The sequence below is a fragment of the Euleptes europaea genome, chromosome 14 (genome assembly GCF_029931775.1).
Source record: "Euleptes europaea isolate rEulEur1 chromosome 14, rEulEur1.hap1, whole genome shotgun sequence".
NCBI classification, from domain to species: Eukaryota; Metazoa; Chordata; class Lepidosauria; order Squamata; family Sphaerodactylidae; genus Euleptes; species Euleptes europaea.
Genome location: NC_079325.1, coordinates 12,096,591 through 12,114,694, shown reverse-complemented (window position 1 = coordinate 12,114,694; position 18,104 = coordinate 12,096,591). Strand labels below are relative to the sequence as shown.

At 43.1% G+C, this 18,104-nt stretch overlaps 1 protein-coding gene across 1 annotated transcript; it reads right to left on the bottom strand.

The window, feature by feature from the left end:
• Positions 1-2,399: 2,399 nt before the first annotated feature.
• Positions 2,400-17,100, bottom strand: ZBTB44 (zinc finger and BTB domain containing 44). Its single transcript, XM_056860781.1, has 5 exons — positions 16,083-17,100; positions 9,735-9,813; positions 7,806-7,969; positions 5,397-5,697; positions 2,400-2,877 (listed from the first exon to the last, which is right to left on the bottom strand). The coding sequence occupies exons 1-5, from the start codon at positions 17,098-17,100 to the stop codon at positions 2,595-2,597; spliced, it is 1,845 nt and encodes a 614-aa protein (XP_056716759.1). The 3' UTR covers positions 2,400-2,594.
• Between the last annotated feature and the right edge of the window lie 1,004 nt (positions 17,101-18,104).

Here is an 18,104-nt window from a genome sequence, read left to right as displayed (position 1 = left end):
AGCTTGCTTAGGTTGCAAGAAAGGCATACTAACTTGTAAGTAAGTTTAATCTGAAAATCACTGGGGCTACACGTCAAGGGTTAGAAACTGGCCTGCTTTTTAATCCTCAGTTGTCATCCACAGTGTTTCATCTTAAAGCACTTCGAACAATGGAAAGTCTCCCTGTGGCTAAATAAGCAAACATTTCCAGAACTAAAGACGACGACAAGAACAACAGTAAGAGACTTGTTTCATTGGTAGGTAGCTCTATGGATAGGGGCATATACCTTTAACGGGAAACATTTTATTTGTACAAAAAGAGAGAATTATGAACTGATCCTTTACTGGGCTGAGATTTAAGAATACTGAATAAATACATCAAGATGAGGACTTTCAAAAAGCTGTGACACAACACAGTGGCCCACAGTTCATGCAAACAGTAACTAGGTTCACTTTTATTTTCCATAAGGACAATGGAAACAAACTTTTGAGCTCAAAGCACAATTATTATGAATGTCTTCTTTTAGTGTTTTTCCCACTGTCAGAAAGTAATTTGTGTCTGATATCAAGTTTTAAATCTTCCTAAAATTCTGTTTATGTAGATGACCTGCTCTAGCTCTGACTATATAATCTGTGCACTGTTCCTCATTAACAGTCATACTGGATAAGATGCATGGGTGTGAGCAGAACAAATAAGTCTATGGACAAGAAGCTAAAAACAGCTGCCTGCTTGCTGGGTTACTTGTAAAGCATGAATCTATCTGTACTTGATCAGTGTCCTTGACCACTGTGACTCACCCCTACATAATTATGAGAATGCAAAGACCACTGTACAAATAGCAAGCGGCCTCTTTTGCTGGTGATGAAGCCACCGAAGCCACCGTACTTCTTCCAAGCCCCGTAATCCTTTGCTATGAGTTCTTCAAGAAGATATGTCTCTTGCCCAGAACGTTATTATTTTACAAATCCGGGGGGGGGGGGGAATACTTCAATTTTTTTCTTAATGTTTAAAAATTAATGAGAAGAAAAACCTACTTAATGGAACACATAAATTCAAAACTGATTAGTATTTATCTGTGAAGCCCTTTATTAAAATAGCAGAGAAGCAGCAAGGAGCGGTCAGTCTCCTTATGCTGAGCTGATGTGCTATAGGCAGGAGAGTCACGTTCCTTTGGAAACTGACTGCCACCATTTTCTAGACTTCAAGCACTGCTGCACAGAATATCAACCCTGTTATTTGACCTCTGCGGTTACTTGAGACTCCTTTTGTTCTTGTCAGCCCTTTACCAATTTTCCCTCAGTGTGATGATGATGACATGAAATTCAATTCACCAGCACCTCCTGGAATGAATCTAACTTCTTGTGGGGGGTATTAGATGAATTATGACGCTCGACTGTTTTGGGATGCCCAAAACAGAGTAAAAGAATTAATATAATCTTTGATGTAAATTTCTAAGCCTTACCAATAACAGAAGACGCTGACAATTAAATGAAAATTGCTGGCTTGAAATGCTTTATATTGTGTGTTTTCAACCTCCTATAAACAGGGGGTGTTTGGGGGGGTACGAAATGGCAAGTCCTTCAGATTATTGCTTGCTGGAGCCGTGTCTGTAAGATGGAGGAATGGCTTTTATGAAACCAGCTTGGCCAAGGGTATAAAAAAAGTTTTAGAATAAGAACATTTTATCATCGCTAACAGGCCTTTTGTAAACAAACCCGTTTGGGTTAGAAACTTGGCCTCTAAAAGAAAATAAATTGCTCGTTTTTATCTAAAACAGACTAATAAAACCGCGGTAAGTACACACAAAGATGTATAACCGCATTTAATGCACAAACTCTTTTTTTTGTCCTTTGTAAACTCTCTCCTTTGTCATTCTTTTTACCTATCCCAAGTTATTAAATATTACTAGGATTTCTTGACCAGAGAGAACAGTTAGACTTCAGAGAATAAAATCCAGATAAGGCCATTTCAACAAACAGTTTCTAAAAAGGAGTGGCATACCAAGAGGTGAACATACCGGGGTATGTTCCCTCTCCTAGCTTCGCCAAATCCAATCAATCATCCACTTTTAAAAACAGATGAGGTCCTGTAAGTCTCAGCAATAGTTACTGCATGCCCAACAAAAGTAAGAGACCAAAAGCAATCCCTTCTAAGCGAAAATACTCAAACGATTACCAATGTTCATCAAACGTCTGTTCAGTGCTTGACTTCTGATGCGTGACTTGTCATTCTGAGAGCCATCAATCTACCTTCTTTTACAAGAAGTTCTGCGAAAACCAGGATGGGGAAAGGAAAAAAAAATCTCACGGTGATTGGTGCTAACTGCAGAATAACTGGAGCTTGCGTGTGCTTGGCTTTTCTTTAGAAGTGCATGTGATGTTCGGACAGAACTCTGCTGTGCATTTCAGCCTTCAAACGTTTCCGCGGAAGCGGCTGCTGGGTTGTGAAAATAGTGTAATGTCTCTTGCAGTTCATGGTTTTAACAGCATAGCTTACAAAATAATAAAGGGGGTGCATTCTCCCCTCCCCCCCCCATTCTGAAAATTAAATTAAAATGTACAAGACCAAACACAGGCACTTTCCAAAAAGACAAAAAATGAAACCAGACTCTGACTTACTCAATAGTAATGGCCGAGAGCCCCGGTTTCGGGGGTTCATCCCGGCTTGCCTCGGCACTTACGATAGTCTTTGGCTGCTCTGGCATGTCTTCCTCCTTCTCTGCCAACCCACCCAGAGGCCCCAAGGGGAAAGTGCTTTCACAATTCTGAGTTGAGGAGACCTGCGAAATGACAGGCATTTGGACAGAGGAGCTGCTTTCAAATCCATGCTCTCCTAGCTCGTACTGGCCGAGGGTCTCCTCTTGTTCTTGATTTAAGTAGTCCGGCACTAGGAAATCACTACAAGGGAGGTCAAAGGTCAAGAGAGAGTGTTAGTGAAACAGGGAACGTGCTTGGGCTAATTACAGCATTGCATAGGCGAATGAGGAAAACTCCCTTCACCGCACAGTCTAAAGATTGCCTCAGGAGAAAGCTGACTCTATGGACCAGTCTACATGTTATGGCCGCCATGCAGAGAACCCTTCAAACTGCTTCAGGTTGCACCTGTTGTTACATGAAGTCGCTCTTGATGAAGGACTCAGAATGTAGCTGGGGCAGTTGCCCCTAAGGCCCTGCAAAGTGTTCTTTTCAGATGTTTGCGGGAGCATCGAAAAAGTCACCCCAGCCATGCGAATGGTTTACAACATGAAAACATTTCCGGAGACCTTCTACACGAAGGCCAGAATTTTGTAAACTGGTCCAAAGGGTGCCAAAATTCCGTTTGGAGATGCACCAGAAGATCAATCTTGCTTTTTTCCACAGGGTGTGAGTTAAAATTCTGACTCCTCTAAAGATGTATAAGAAATGCATGGTGCATCATCACCTACTGAGTGCTTTCATGCAAAAATGGATGGATGCTTATACTAAAGAGACAGAGAATCAAACTGACAAAATGATACAGGCAGGGAGCAAGAATTGGGTTCATGAGCCATATTTAGACCACCAAGGTTTTTCCACTGGTCCAAAAAGCCTGTGTTGCTACTGAAAGGTGATTCCTGTGAGCCAGCTGTTCTCAGTGAAGCATGAGACAGGAATGGAGACAGTAGACCTTCCTGGGGAGGGCCAGCCTTGGTGGGCCTCAAACAGACCATGGGGCATATATGTTAACCTCTGAATAAGAAAAGAGGGATGACAGAGATTCTGAGTGGGGGGGGGGATCCAGTCGACACATAAATTAGAGGAATTTTGTTCTTGAACACATGAACATATGAAGCTGCCTTATACTGAATCAGACCCTGGGTCCATCAAAGTCAGTATTGCCTACTCAGACCGGCAGCAGCTCTCCAGGGTCTCAGGCAGAGGTCCTTCACATCACCTACTTGCCTAGTCCCTTTAACTGGAAATGCCTGGGATTGAATCTGGGACCTTCTGCACGCCAAGCAGATGCTCTACCACTGAGCCACAGCCCCTTCTTCCATGACTTGCTGGATAGTTTTGTCTTGCACAAGACAATGGGCACAACCCAATGCTAACTATTTTTGTTGGACTGGTATTGCAGAATTTAATATATAGGCCAGTTTTCTCTGACAGACGTTGAGACAAGGCTTTTAATTCACTAACGCAAAAATATCCGCAGTAAATAGGAGAACACATACAATGCTTAACTTGCTGAGCGGAATGGAAAGAGATCTTGCTTGCCCAATAAAAGATATGATTTAAAAAGGCAATTTTGGAAACACCAATTTAAACAGAAATCAATACTTTGCATTTCACATCTGTGATGGAGTCAGAATCAGGAACCAACACAGTATACATAAACAACAGCTCAAAGTTAAAAACAAGCTGCCCCACAAAAGTGCATTCATGTGATGTTTTGTGGCCAATAAAAGGGAAAATATAAATGAAAAACAGGTGATATAACTTAAAGTTTTCTACAAGCAGCAGGTTTTAACAGGTATGTTACTGAATACAATCCAGTCAAAATAAAGCAATTTTCAATCTGACCAATTTAAATCAGTGGAAGAGGTAAGCAGATGCTGAACTGCCCTCCTGAAATCAATGAATCTTTTAAAGAGCTGATCATCTGGGAGGTCAATTTTGCCTGGTGCCCTTTATCTATAGAACTGGTAAGAATCCATTTCATGTTAAATGCATTCGATTTCGCCTCAAAAATAGACAAATAGTTAAAGAAAACTAGAACTTTCAGATCAAATCAGCCACCTCAATGGTGTGTTGTTGCTTTTGGAGGCAGCTGTTAAAGCAATTAAGAAAGACAGGTAATAAGGAATGTTATACCCTGTACCATTAACTTGCTGGTAGATAGTCCAGGACAGCAAAGTGGGTGGGCTACATCATGTGAGGCAGTTTGACTGTAACTTTCCCCCCAGATCTGAGGGCCAAACTAGACGATACCAAGTCAAGCCCACCAAGAGGACGCAGCCCCATTTTACAGCTTGGTCTGGGGCCCAGTTCTGCTGGGAACCACAGTGCGTGTGGGGAGATGAGGGGCTCCTGTCTCCTCCCCACTTGAAAACAGCACATGGGGAAAATGGGGGGAGGAGCCCCTCATACCCTCCGTGCTGCAACCCCGAGTTAAAAAGTTACACCGACTTAAAAAGCCAAGCTCTAAAATCACAGCGCATCCTTGTGGCAGGCTCGGGGTCCCAGTATCGTCCGCTTTGGCCCTGATATATACACAGTTTACATACTCCAAAAAGAGAATAGATATTAATGATAACAGGGATGCAACGGCCCACTGGAGGGCAATAAAATGGCAACCTGATAGGAAAAGGTAACTGCAGGCTGCCCTGAAAGCAGGAAGAGATGGTTTAGGAAAAAGAAAGCATGTTTCCCTGATGGGTTTTTGCTGTGCACCTCACCTGCTCTGGAAGTAGTTTGCTAGCTCTGACGCTTCATGGTTCAGACTCCTCAGATGAACGATTAAATTTCCAGAGTTGGTGAACATGGCGCCACAAGTTTTGCACTCGTAAATCCGAGGCTTGCGGATAATGTGCCGGGAAACCCTCATGTGGTGTTTATATTCCCCGAAGGAAGTGAAAGTGGCACTACATATCTGGCACCGGAAACAGCGTTTACCTTCGTGCTTCAGGCGATGCATCTTTAGCGAATAAGCCCGGGTGAACTTTTTCCCACAACGGTCACACTGAAATGGTTTAATGCCTGTGGGGAAGACAGGGAGAGGGGGGAAAAATGACTCTCCACAACTGTAAACCACGGTGGGCAAAATTCCAGCCACCACTGACTGTGAGGGCAACAGTTATGCCCATTGACACAAAATCTGTTACCTGAACCTTTTAAAAGAAAAAAAAAGGGGGGGGGGGAAATGTCAAAACTTTAAGGTTGCAGATATTATTTCCAAAAGACTGAGTGTATAAATCTTTGAGCCAAGTGTCAACCTCAGTCTGTAGCGACCAAGCACAGGATGAATAATTTAAACCTGCAGTGCAGTTTTACAACAATAATAATAAATAATAATAAACCAGGCTCAGGGCGGCTACCAGCACAGTTAAAATATGTAAACACTGGATTACAAAATTCAAAATGGAACATTAAAAACATTCTAACATACTGAGATTTACATTTCCTATAAAACTATCTTTGGTGCCCAATTAAATCCCAATAGGTAGAGATGTTAATATGGTGATTGTAGGTTGATTTAATACTGTATCTTGTGTCTCGTATCTCAGGGGGGCATGGACCAAACTAGCATATTAGGCATACAGAAGATAGGGGCAAAATTGGAGAAAGCCCGATAAGATGATGAGGGAAAAGGGGAAAAGGAAAAAAGGGGAAGGAAGGGAAGGTAGGAAAGGGAAGGGAAAGCTTTTAGATCAAACACAACGGCTTAACTATTTTAGAAGAAAAAGAAGAGTTGGTTTTTACATGCCAACTTTCTCTACCACTTAAGGGAGACTCAAACCGGCTTACAATCACTTTCCCTTCCCCTCCCCACAACAGACACCCTGTGAGGTAGGTGGGGCTAAGAGAGCTGTGACTAGCCCAAAATCACCCAGCTGGCTTCATGTGGAGAAGTAGGGAAACAAATCCAGTTCACCAGATTAGTCTCCACCGCTCCAAACCTCTCCTTTTAAAAAACCTTTAAAAAAACCATTTTGTAAGAAAATGGTCTCGGTAGGTTGTAAAGGCAGCAGATTTAATGACACCCCCCTTTTGCAATCTTCACAAAATGCTTTTTAATATCAAAGAGTTGGACTAATGAGTCTTTGCTGCTGATTATATGGGTTGGCTGCAATTGCAGCCCTCTATGTTCTGTCGCATCAAGGGCTGTTTTACATGACTGTGCTGTAATAGTCTGTGTTTCTGTTAAACATTTCTAATTTTTCCTCTACAGAATGTGTGCTTTCGGCCAACCTGTATAATCCGCAGCAAAAGACTAGTTAGTCCAAGTAGTAAAGCTGATGTGCTTCCAAGCCATACACCATCCAGCATGGGAATGCATCTGGCATTATTATTATAGTGCTAGTAGCAAGAGGACTTCTATGTTCTGCACCAATGCCTTGCCAAGTACTAAGAAGCATGTTTAAAATGCGGTTGCGGCTTTTTCAGAGATCAAAATGCAGGGAGATTTGGCTTCTCCTGTGACATTTTCTTTGCCATTTGTGGCGCAGTGAAAAATGAAACTAAGGGATTAACCAGTGGTTTTGAATACTCCCAACTTTTGCAAATGACATTCCGATCCTAAACCTCTTTATTCACAAGCTGGTTTAAGTAGGCCTTACTTGTTTCCAAGCAAATGTGGTTCATTTTAACAGCTTTAGGCTCTTCGCCCTTTACTCACAAACAAAAACATATGCCATTTTGAACTTTTCAAAAACTTTCAGTGGTGTGAATCTTCCATTTTTTTCTTCCTTTTTTAAAAGGAAAAACTTCGACATGGTTATCTCCTTATAGCAAGGCTGTATCTTTTCCACATGCAGATGAGATTATGAGGTGTTTGTGGGAATACCGCAAAGGCTGAAATGCAGTTGGGGGAGACACTGCTGGCCGTGCCAAATCCAGAATGAAAGTGAACCTTTCAAAATGTGCTAAAATGCTCTCGCTCTGCAATCCCAATCTCTTGGGCTTCCACAGACCAAAGGCTGATTCATTTTTAGCTTTTACTGAATTTTTACTGCTTCTGCCACCTATATTATCTTGTTGGCTGAATTGCAAAATGAGCTTTTAAACAAAAGTCACAGGTTCCTCAATCCACATAGCTTATAATCAAACTGTTGCAATGTGGAAAGTGAAAGAATGACCATTCTTACCTGAGTGGATGAGCATGTGCTGTTTTAAATTCTGAATACGAGTGAATCGAACACCACAAGTTGGGCACTGAAAAGGTCTATCAGGACCATTTGGGCTGGGTCTCTCTATGCTACTGGTTGAAGGAGTAATATAGAGCTGGTAAGGATACTGGACAGTCTCCAATCTGAAGAGATAAACAATCACTCTTTTAGAAGTGCATCAGGGACGTATGTATGCAAAACATCAACATACGAATGTGAAAGCATGACACAAAGTTGTAACGTGCAATTAAAAAGCGAAGACAACAAAGATCATTGAGCTGAACTATATCCAATGCCCAAATGAATGTAAAACATATTTTGCCCACAACGGACTTTTTTTGTGGAAAATTGTAACAGCAGGTGACCAGAGCATGAACATTTGCCCATACATCACACTGACTTCACAGATGTTGTGCCAGCATTGCAGAAATCTCAACACACATATTCATGTGAAACGTGTGCACATACTGTACTTATGAATTACGCTGGGTAATCCAAGGCAAGCCATTACCTCTCTCAGTGTCAACTGGAAATAGCACAGCACAATCCTACGCAGTTACCCCCTTCTAAAGTCCACTGAAGTCACTGGGCTTAGAAGGGTGACACTCTGTTTAAGCTTTTACTGGCACTGACCTATTTCACAGAGCTGTTAGGAGGACAGAAATAAAAAAACATACGCAACTAATGATAATGGCATTGAATATCTACTATAGATCAGAGCTCAACAAACCCTAGGTGCCAGCTCACTGCGGTGTCCAGAAATTTCATTGTGGCACCTATTGTTAGGAAATTAAAATACAAAACCCTGAAGATTGAAATGAGGCTGGCTGCTCAATATTTGGGGCTGGGTCCTAGAGCCAAAGAAAATTTGCCAAGGCCTGTTATAGACTATTAATTTTAATTGTTATATGTGTTTCCTATATAAGCTTAGGGTGGCACACACTGGATTATCTCGTTTTCTTTCCTTCACACCCATCTTGTGAATTAGGTTAAATCTGTAAGACTGTGACGGGCTCATAACCACCTATCCAGTTTTGTGGCTGAGCAGAACTTGAACCCAGGTCATAGAATCATAGAATTGGAAGAGACCACCAGGGTCATCTAGTCCAACCTCCTGCACAATGCAGAAAATTCACAACTACCTCCCCCCCCCCAGTGACCCCTACTCCATGCCCAGAAGATGGCCAAGATGCCCTCCCTCTCATGATCTGCTTAAGGTCAAAGAATCAGCATTGCTGACAGATGGCCATCTAACCTCTTCTTAAAACCTCCAGGGAAGGAGAGCTTACCACCTCTCAATGAAGCCTGTTCCACTGAGGAACCATTCTAACTGTTAGAAAATTCTTCCTAATGTCTAGACGGAAACTCTTTTGATTTCAACAAGTATTCTGGTCAAAGGATAACACTAGATTGGCCTTATACTGGTATAAAGCTCACTTATAATTTTTTGACATTTTGTGTGGCACTAATTAAAAATGTTATGTAATGGGGTTTAGGGATTTGTGCTACTAGACCAGGGGTCCCCAAGGTGATGCCCATGGCCACCATGGCACCCACTAACACCTTTCCTGGTGCCCGTCAAATGTTTTGAGGTAGCGGGTGGGGCCAGGTGGGGCTTTTGCACAGCAAGGCTTCTGACTGGCCATTGGAGATTGGGTGGAAAGTGTAGATGTTGTGGTTGGCTCCGCCTCCCGTGACAGCCGTTTTGTGCTGCGCCCATCACACTGTCTCAGAATTTCAAATGTGCCTACAGAATCAAAAAGGTTGGGGACCCCTGTACTACACCAACACAGCTGCCGGCATTTTTTTAACCTTACTCATATATCTCATTTAGCACACGAAATGTGTGCACGTTTGTACAACTGAACACACACTGCAGAACATTTTATACATTATGCTGGTACATACCGATCATCATCATGAACATTACCGCCAGAGGTACTTTGGAGTGTTGGTAATCCCTCAGTGACTCCTTCATCTATTGAACCTAGGCAGTTAAGGAAAGAACATGTATCAACCTGCAGTTTAGTGGGAGTAAATGCAGCCATACGTGGACGAACCCTCATAATCTCTCCTCATAGTTTTCTTAGACTAACTCTCAGCAACTGCGAGGTTACGTTATAAAAACCAGCCTTGTAAAGACTGTGGTGTTCTCTGCTAAGACATTTCAAAATTTAGTGAAGAGATAAGAGGGCTCGCTAGTCAATAGCTCAGTGCTCAGACTCAATATGATAGGGCAAATTATAATCAGTTTTGTTCATTGTTTCAATGATCAGAAGATTCTCAGATGGGAACAAGGCTTAGTTAGATCTGCACAGCCAAAGTCATGTCTCTCACTGGAAAACCAAATTATCACCGGAAAACCAAATTATCAAAGTGACACGTTAAAAGGCACAGCACAAAGTAGCAAGAGCAATGACGCGGAAGCCAAGCGGATTAGCAGTCTTGTCCAGGATACCCATCAGAAAGTCCACGGCCACATAGAAAAAGTGTAGTTTATTTGTACAGTGCAGAAATATATACAGATACTCCTTTCACACTCTCCGCTCATAACATCCCGCATAGAACTGCGGTTTCACTTCAATATATACACCTGGTGATTGCAACCACCAATCACAGTAGATATCCAATTATCCTGGCATTGCTACTGCATTGCATCAGCCACCTGGCTCTAGCTGGATCAGGCCAGCTTTCTCTAGCTCCCCAGGTACTTTCCAGGCTGATCACATCATCCTTAGATCCCACTGATCTATCCTGCACCTGTCAAACTAACTGACAGACTTGTAATCTTGACAAGCAATCAGTAAAAATCTAGCCAAGTATCACTCACAAAGTGGTGAACCAGGGTTAACTCAAAAGACCTTGGTACCAGGGCTCCCCCCCATTAAAAGTAATGTCTATTGTGCCATAAGAGCCCAAATCTTGTATCCTCTCACAAGCTCCCTCTCCCATCTCTGGTCAATAGATCAGTATACTCCAAAACACTTCTGTTCTACATACAATGACAATGAAGTAAGATACACTGAAAACCAAGGAACTTCACAAAGAACTTCCAAGTAAATATATTCAGGATTAGGACACTTCAGCACAACAGACGAATAGTGGCTTTCATTTGACACACACAATAAAATTGTAATTGTGGTACATCACAATAGGGGGAAAAAAGGTAGAAACCACAAACTCATCTGAAATTTCATTAAATGTAAGCCAGTCCTGCAATATGTGGATGGACATTTTGAACATGTGGAACTGATTGTATTACCTGTTCTTTTATGGAAAGCAAATCTTGGAGAAGTTCACTATTGATGTTGAGTGCTATTTTGGATGGATAATGCCCGGATTTTTGTTGCAGGCGATCTCAAGCCTCATACATCTACTTTTCTTGGCCAGACAACCGTGGTCACCTTTTCTTACTGTGAGATACTTGGACAGCTCATTATTTAACTGGGGAGGCAATCCTAAGCATACATACCAGGGACTCCTGTGGAACTCAGTGGGACTTCTGAATCAGCATGTTTACGAATGGGGTGGAAGTAAGTCTTTTGGGGGTTTTTTTTGGCCATCAAGTCACAGCTGACTTATGGCGACCCTGTAGGGTTTTCAAGGCAAGAGACGTTCAGAGGTGGTTTGCCATTGCGTGCCTCCGCATTATGACCCTGGTATTCCTTGGAGGTCTCCCATCCAAATACTAGCCAGGGTGAGGGCTGAGTGTGTGTGACTGGCCCAAGGTCACCCAGCAAACTTCCATGGTGCGAGTGGGGATTCGAACCTGGGTTTCCCAGACCCTAGTCCAACACCTTAACCACTACACTATGCTGGCTCTCGCAAGTTAGTCTATTGATCTGTTTTGCTATCTCTAAGGGTGCTTTCACACATCCTGAATAATGCACTATAAATCCACTTTCAATGCACTTTAATGATAGTTTGCAAGTGGATTTTGAAATTTCACACAGTAAAAACCAGGTGCAAAGTGCTTTGAAAGTGGACTGAAAGTGCATTATTTGCTATGTGTGAAAGCGCCCTAAGGCTTACCCATTGCTTAAACAGTCGACAAGTCAATTCTAAGCAGAATTTCTCCAGCCCTCTCCGCATAAAAGTTGTAACTCAACGGTGAAATCAAAACAATGGTGGTGGGTGGGCAATAGTAACAAATCACATTCATTACAAGCAGAAAAGTGTTGGCTAAATTCCTGGTATATCCAGTTAAAGGATTTCAAGTGGCAGGTCTGGGAAAGTTCGTGAGACCTGGAAGAACTGCTGCTAGAGGGGGTACATAAGAGTGGGCTAGATTATCCAACTGCCCAAGTCTGTATAAGGCAGGTTCGTAGGTTAAGATAATAGGAACAGCCATGTCGGATCAGCCTAACCATCTGCCTAGTCCACCATCCTGTGTCCACCCACAGCCAGTCAGAAGTCTGCAAGCAGGACCCGTGAGCAACAGCCCTTGCTTGCTGACTGATATCTAGCATCTGACAAAGGCATTATGTCTCTGCATCTGGAGATGATTAACTGGCAATGATAGACCTATCCTCCTTAAACCTGTCCCTTTACAAACTTCTAGGCCACTGACCATCACTGCATCTCACGGCAATGAGATCCAGAAGTCATCGCCCTTTTGTCTGACTCAAATCTAATATGAGGTCTGCACAGCTAGCATTAGTTCAGGGTTAGTAACATATTCAAATTGTGATTTCATAATTCTGGTAAATAAAGAGATTAAAACTCAAGAGCTGTGGTTATAAAAACAAAAAGTGACAGGAAATAGTACATATTTTAGACAGTGAACACTTCATTTGCCTGTCTGAAAATGCTTTTTGACTTCTTGGAAAGAGAAAGACTTATTGGTTCTTGTAGGTTATCCGGGCTATGTAACCGTGGTCTTGGTATTTTCTTTCCTGATGTTTCGCCAGCAGCTGTGGCAGGCATCTTCAGAGGAGTAACACTGAAGGACAGTGTCTCTCAGTGTCAAGTGTGTAGGAAGAGTAATATATAGTCAGAAAGGGGTTGGGTTTCAGCTGAATCATTGTCCTGCAAAAAGTAACAAAGGTAATGTGCTAACCATTGTCCTGTAAGTATCAAGATATTGTGCTGATGAGGGTGTGGTATGTTAATATGGAACCATTGTATCCTGAAGTGATCTGTTAATGTGTGAAATCCAAAGCTAATCTGCATGGCTATTGTTGACTGTAGTAAAGAAAGTCTTATGATTAAATTAAATTCATATAAGCATGTAAACTAGCCAGGGCCTGAAACCAATGATGACTCACCAATCCCTCCCCCTCCCCCTTCTGTCTCACAATACAAGTGCATGAAGTATTGCACTGTTTGATGACTTTGAAAGACATTTGTTTGCATTAGGTTTGTATCTCATTAAAATGGATATTAACATAGCTGATACCTAAAATGCAATTTAAGTGCAACTCCTCCATTAAAAATTTTTAAACTGCAATCTTTATCTACTCTGCCCAAAATGTTTTGTTATAATGTTCTTGATATCCTCCATTGTATAGTTTGGACCCTACAATTCCCCACTGCTAAGCAGGCCCTATGATTTCCTTCCATCATATGTTCCTCCGACGGAGACTTTATCTGTTGGAAAAAGTCTTTCTCCCCTGAAGAAAGGCTTGATGGAGAGGAATTTTAGGGCCCACTTTAGTAGAAGGTAGTCATGCGATCCAACACACTATACAATCATCCGACAAAGCGAGCTCTAGACCACAAAAGTTTTTGATAGTAGGAAAATATGTTAGTCTGTCAGATACCATTTTGCCTTCTTTATTTAACTTCATCAGGCAAACTTATGCTTTCTTTCAGCTCTGTTTTCAGATTTCCGCAGCTGAAATCCTATTGCATTGTTGACTGTATGACTCACACTGTGTAACGAGTCCCAGTCAGAAAAGCATACTATAAATAACGTAAATATATAAATGACATAAATAAGGAAAATAAACGGTTGAGTTCTATTACCATCAGGAGCGTGTAACCACATTGTCATGCAAAGCAGGATACCTGCATGGCAGCTGCAGGGCCAAAGGCAGCAATGTGGTATTCCAGGAAGAATGGGAAGCCTTCAAAGCTTACCCGCCCCCTGCCCCCCTTTTAAGTTCAGACTACTAATTACAAGTATTGCTTTTTAAATCATTTTTAAAGAGAGACTGAGTTTATCCAACCGTCTGTCATCTTTGCAGAGTGGGGCTTTTCCAGTTCCCCCTTCTGTTGCAGTCCACTGAAATTTCATTCCTGGGCATCCGTAGACCCTCAGTAGGGTTGCCAGGTCCCTCTTCGCCACTGGTGGGAGGTTTCTGGGGTGGAGCCTAAGGAGGGCGAGGTTTGGGAAGGGACTTGAATGCCATAGAGTTCAATTGCCAAAGTGGCCATTTTCTCCAGGTGAACTGATCTCTATCGGCTGAAAATCAGTTGTAATAGCAGGAGATCTCCAGCTAGTACCAGGAGTTTGGCAACCCTAACCCTCAGGTACAGCACTAAGAGCATAGTGGGTGGTCTGCAGTGAGAAGGGAGATCCAGCAGAAACTACTGCTCTTTCTTTTGAAGATCTTAATGTGAGTTAGTCCTCGAAACAGTGAGGCTGGACTACGTGCCAATATATTTCAACTGTTAAAGTATTTGTCAAATATAGCTTCTGTATGATGCTCCGTGCAAGGAGCTGGTGTGTGTTAGTATCTTAATCAAGAGAAATCCAAAGGCTACTGCAGAAATACAACAAAGCAAAGCAGAATTTTCAAACGAGTACATATCTTATGGATCGCTGCTTTTTTTCCCCCTGGGCAAGAAGTGGAGAAAAGATCAAGAAAAAAGATCAATGGACTCAGACTAAAAAAGTGTAGCCTACCAGGAATGCCTCCTGTGCAAGAACCCTCTGAAATGAATAATGGTTGCAACAGAAAACAGCATTTATTTAATAGGGGTTAATGCAAGAAGAAACTCCTTGAAGACTGTCTCCACCATCACCATCCAGATACTCCTAGGTAGACACAACGCTGGAATGAACATTTTATCAGGAGTGATTTCTATCGAGTCATTAGGAAACACAGCAAGAGGCCCATCTTGCAGAACGCCAGGGAAAATCCTGAGGGCCTGGCCTTTGAACCCAGATCACAGGACCCACACCGAGACCCTCCCTCATAGGGTTGTTGCTTTTTGATGGCAACAAATCAGCATCAGTCAAGAAAGGGAAGCCATAACAGGCATATATCAACAGAGAAAGAACAATAAACTATAGTAAATCCTTCACGTTCAATGTTTTAAATTGCTGTTTTCATTTTGTGTGGTTTTTTAGGTCTAGTTTTAACTGTTTTCATGTTTTGAACTTTGGGATGCACTGACAGGCTGTGACGCTTTCTCATGAACTTCCTCGTCACTTAACTTTTCCACTTTGGCACGAACATCATTATCATTATATAACAATGCTGCCCCTTCATTTTTGCTTAAGTGATGCAAGAAACTATACACAGCTCTACTCGTGTAATGACTTCACATAAGCAATCACATGCCACTGGCAACCTCTTCCCCGAACTCCTACTTCCATGTGTTTAAGGGCATGGGGTCAGATTACATCAGTCCAGTAAACCAGCTTTTGGCTGACAGGCTGCCAAAAATAAATTCTGCTCCCCCTCCATTAATTTATAAACCACACTCTCAAATTTCTGGCAGATTAGGTATAAGGAGCCTAGCAAGATGATGCATTTAACGTTTGCGGGCTTTCTATTTAGAGAAGATCCACAACCACTAAAGTCTACAAAAACTCTTAATAGGTCAAGCAATTTAATTTGAGCAGCAACGCCACCAATATAGAATGTCAACATATGAGCTATTCGGAGCACGATGCAAAAAATAGCAACAGAAGTACGTCGAGGCATGTGCCACGGGGACACTATTCCTATTTCCTTAAAGCAATGGTGCAGCTGAAGTAGCATGACTCCACAGCTCAGACATTTCCTCCCTGAAAGGTTCCAGTCCGTTCCCACCCCCCTTCATGGTGCTAGGCCCTCTAAATGAAAGATTTAAGCTGCAGAAGAGTCTCAATGCTGAGTTGTAAAAGGGATTAATGACTGTACACTCTCATGACCACAACATTTTGGATGAAGCAGAATGAAAACAGTATTGTTAACAAGCAGAGTTTTTCAGATCGTTTGAAAACGCTACACCCAAGCACTGAGAATGCTACATGACAAGAGGGAGCCCGCATGGCTGCCAATAAAATCACAACGGAACGCATAGAAGTGCAAGCGAATCTACCTATGGAAGATGACTGCGGGCTGATCAAAAGGTCCTCCTGAACTTGCTCGCTTCCAGGAACCGTCTGCTGATCGCTCAGTGAACTTTGGGACGCGCTGACAGGCTGTGACACTTCCTCGTGAACTTCCTCGTCACTTAGCCTTTCCACTTTGACACGCACATCTTCTTCAATCACCAGAGGTGAGCTGACCTTTGTGCTCTCACAAGTCACATAGTCAGCAATTCTTCTGGACGCCTCTGCTGGGCCAGGCACTTCTAGAGTCCGAGAATTTTCCACTTGCTTCACCTTCTCCGACTGAAGCCTCCGGTCAATTCCGAAAGGGAAAGTCCAAGGAAAAGCCAAGGAAGAATCTACAGGGTGACTTCTGGACTCTGCATAGGAAGCTGAAGGATTCAGAACCTGGGGGGAGTTTGTTTGAGTGCTACACTTAAGCGGACTTCCGGGCGACATGACTATGTAGCTTTTGCGCTTCCGCCGTGACTCTCGGCAGACGGGAATGGTTCTTTCTACCATGCTGCATTCAGAGGAAACCGGAGAAAGACTGCCGTCTCGAGAGGTAAAGTTGCAGTTTGCACTGTTTTCCTGTCCTGTATCTAGCACCTTTTCTTGCTGGTTACTGGGAGTGTTCCATAAAATGCTTGACTTCATGAACTCAGAACAGGTGCTAGCCACACTGAACATTTGCATATAGCTAGCTGCGGCCAAGACATCGATAATGTTCTCTGTGTTAATGGACAACGTTGCTGTGTATGCATATTCCAGAAGGGGCATGAAGCCGGTGACAGTTACGTGGTGCAAGTCCAGTACGCTTTTGCTGTCCTCTTCTGCTTGACCAACCAGCTTGGAACGGAAAAAGTCACTGCAGGCTGCCAGCACCACCTTGTGCGCCCTGAAGACTTTGTCTTGGACGCGGATGGTGATGTCGCAGAAATGCCCATCGTTACGCAGCATGTTCAGCTTCCCAAGCATCTCCTGGCTGTGTGCGGGGGAATTGTGGGTAAACGTTTTGACGCCCATTTTTTTAATTTTCTTTTTTGCCAGAATCCACAGGATGAGAAATCAAAATGGACCTAAGAAAGAAAAAAAAATCCATGATGAAGCAAGTCATTTCCCCAACAAATGGAGCTAATACTATAATGCTGCAAAATTCAAGTACATCGTTCATACAGTACATCGTTCATACCCTCTGAAAAGAAGTCAAGAAAGAAAAAATGCAGGCCAGAGAGTTCATATCATTAACTCCCGAGGAGACACCAATGACTTGCAAGCATTCTACTGTTTTTATCTTTTCACATTTTAAACTGCAAATTGCTTGATGTGTTGACAGAAAGGCAATGCATTGATACATTAAATAATAAACAACATACCGGTTTTTTTGCTCTATAGGACGCACCACTCCATAAGATGCATCTAGTTTTTAGAGGAGGAAAACAAGGAAAAATCTTGTTTTCCTCCTCTAAAAACTTGTCTTAAGGAGAGAATGCCGGTTGGGCGCGTGCGTCTCGGGACGGCGCAAGCTGGCGTTCCCCGCCCTGATGGCCAGCTGGGAGGTGGGCGGGGCCGCACAGAGCAGGCTCTGTGCGCCCTGCCCGCCTGCCAGCTGGCCGTCGGGGCAGGGAAAGCCGGCTCGAGCTGGAACTACGCCCCGCCCGCCTCCCAGCTGGGAGGCGGGTGGGGCGCACAGAGCCAGCTGGGCGCACTGGAACGACGCAAGCCGGCTTTCCCTCCCCGACGGCCAGCTGGGAGGCGAGCGGGGCGCACAGAGCCGGCTGGGCGCGCTGGAACGAGGAGCACAGAGCCGGCTCGCGCCATTCCAGCGTGCCCAGCTGGCTCTGTGCGCACATTCGCTCCATAAGACGCACAGACATTTCCCCTCACTTTTGAGGAGGAAAAAAGTGCGTCTTATGGAGCGAAAAATAAGGTACATATATTTATGATAGGAAGCACAATCCTCAGGAATTCTTTACATATATTCCACCATCTCATATGCAGACCCAACTACAAAGCAATATCCTCAGTCA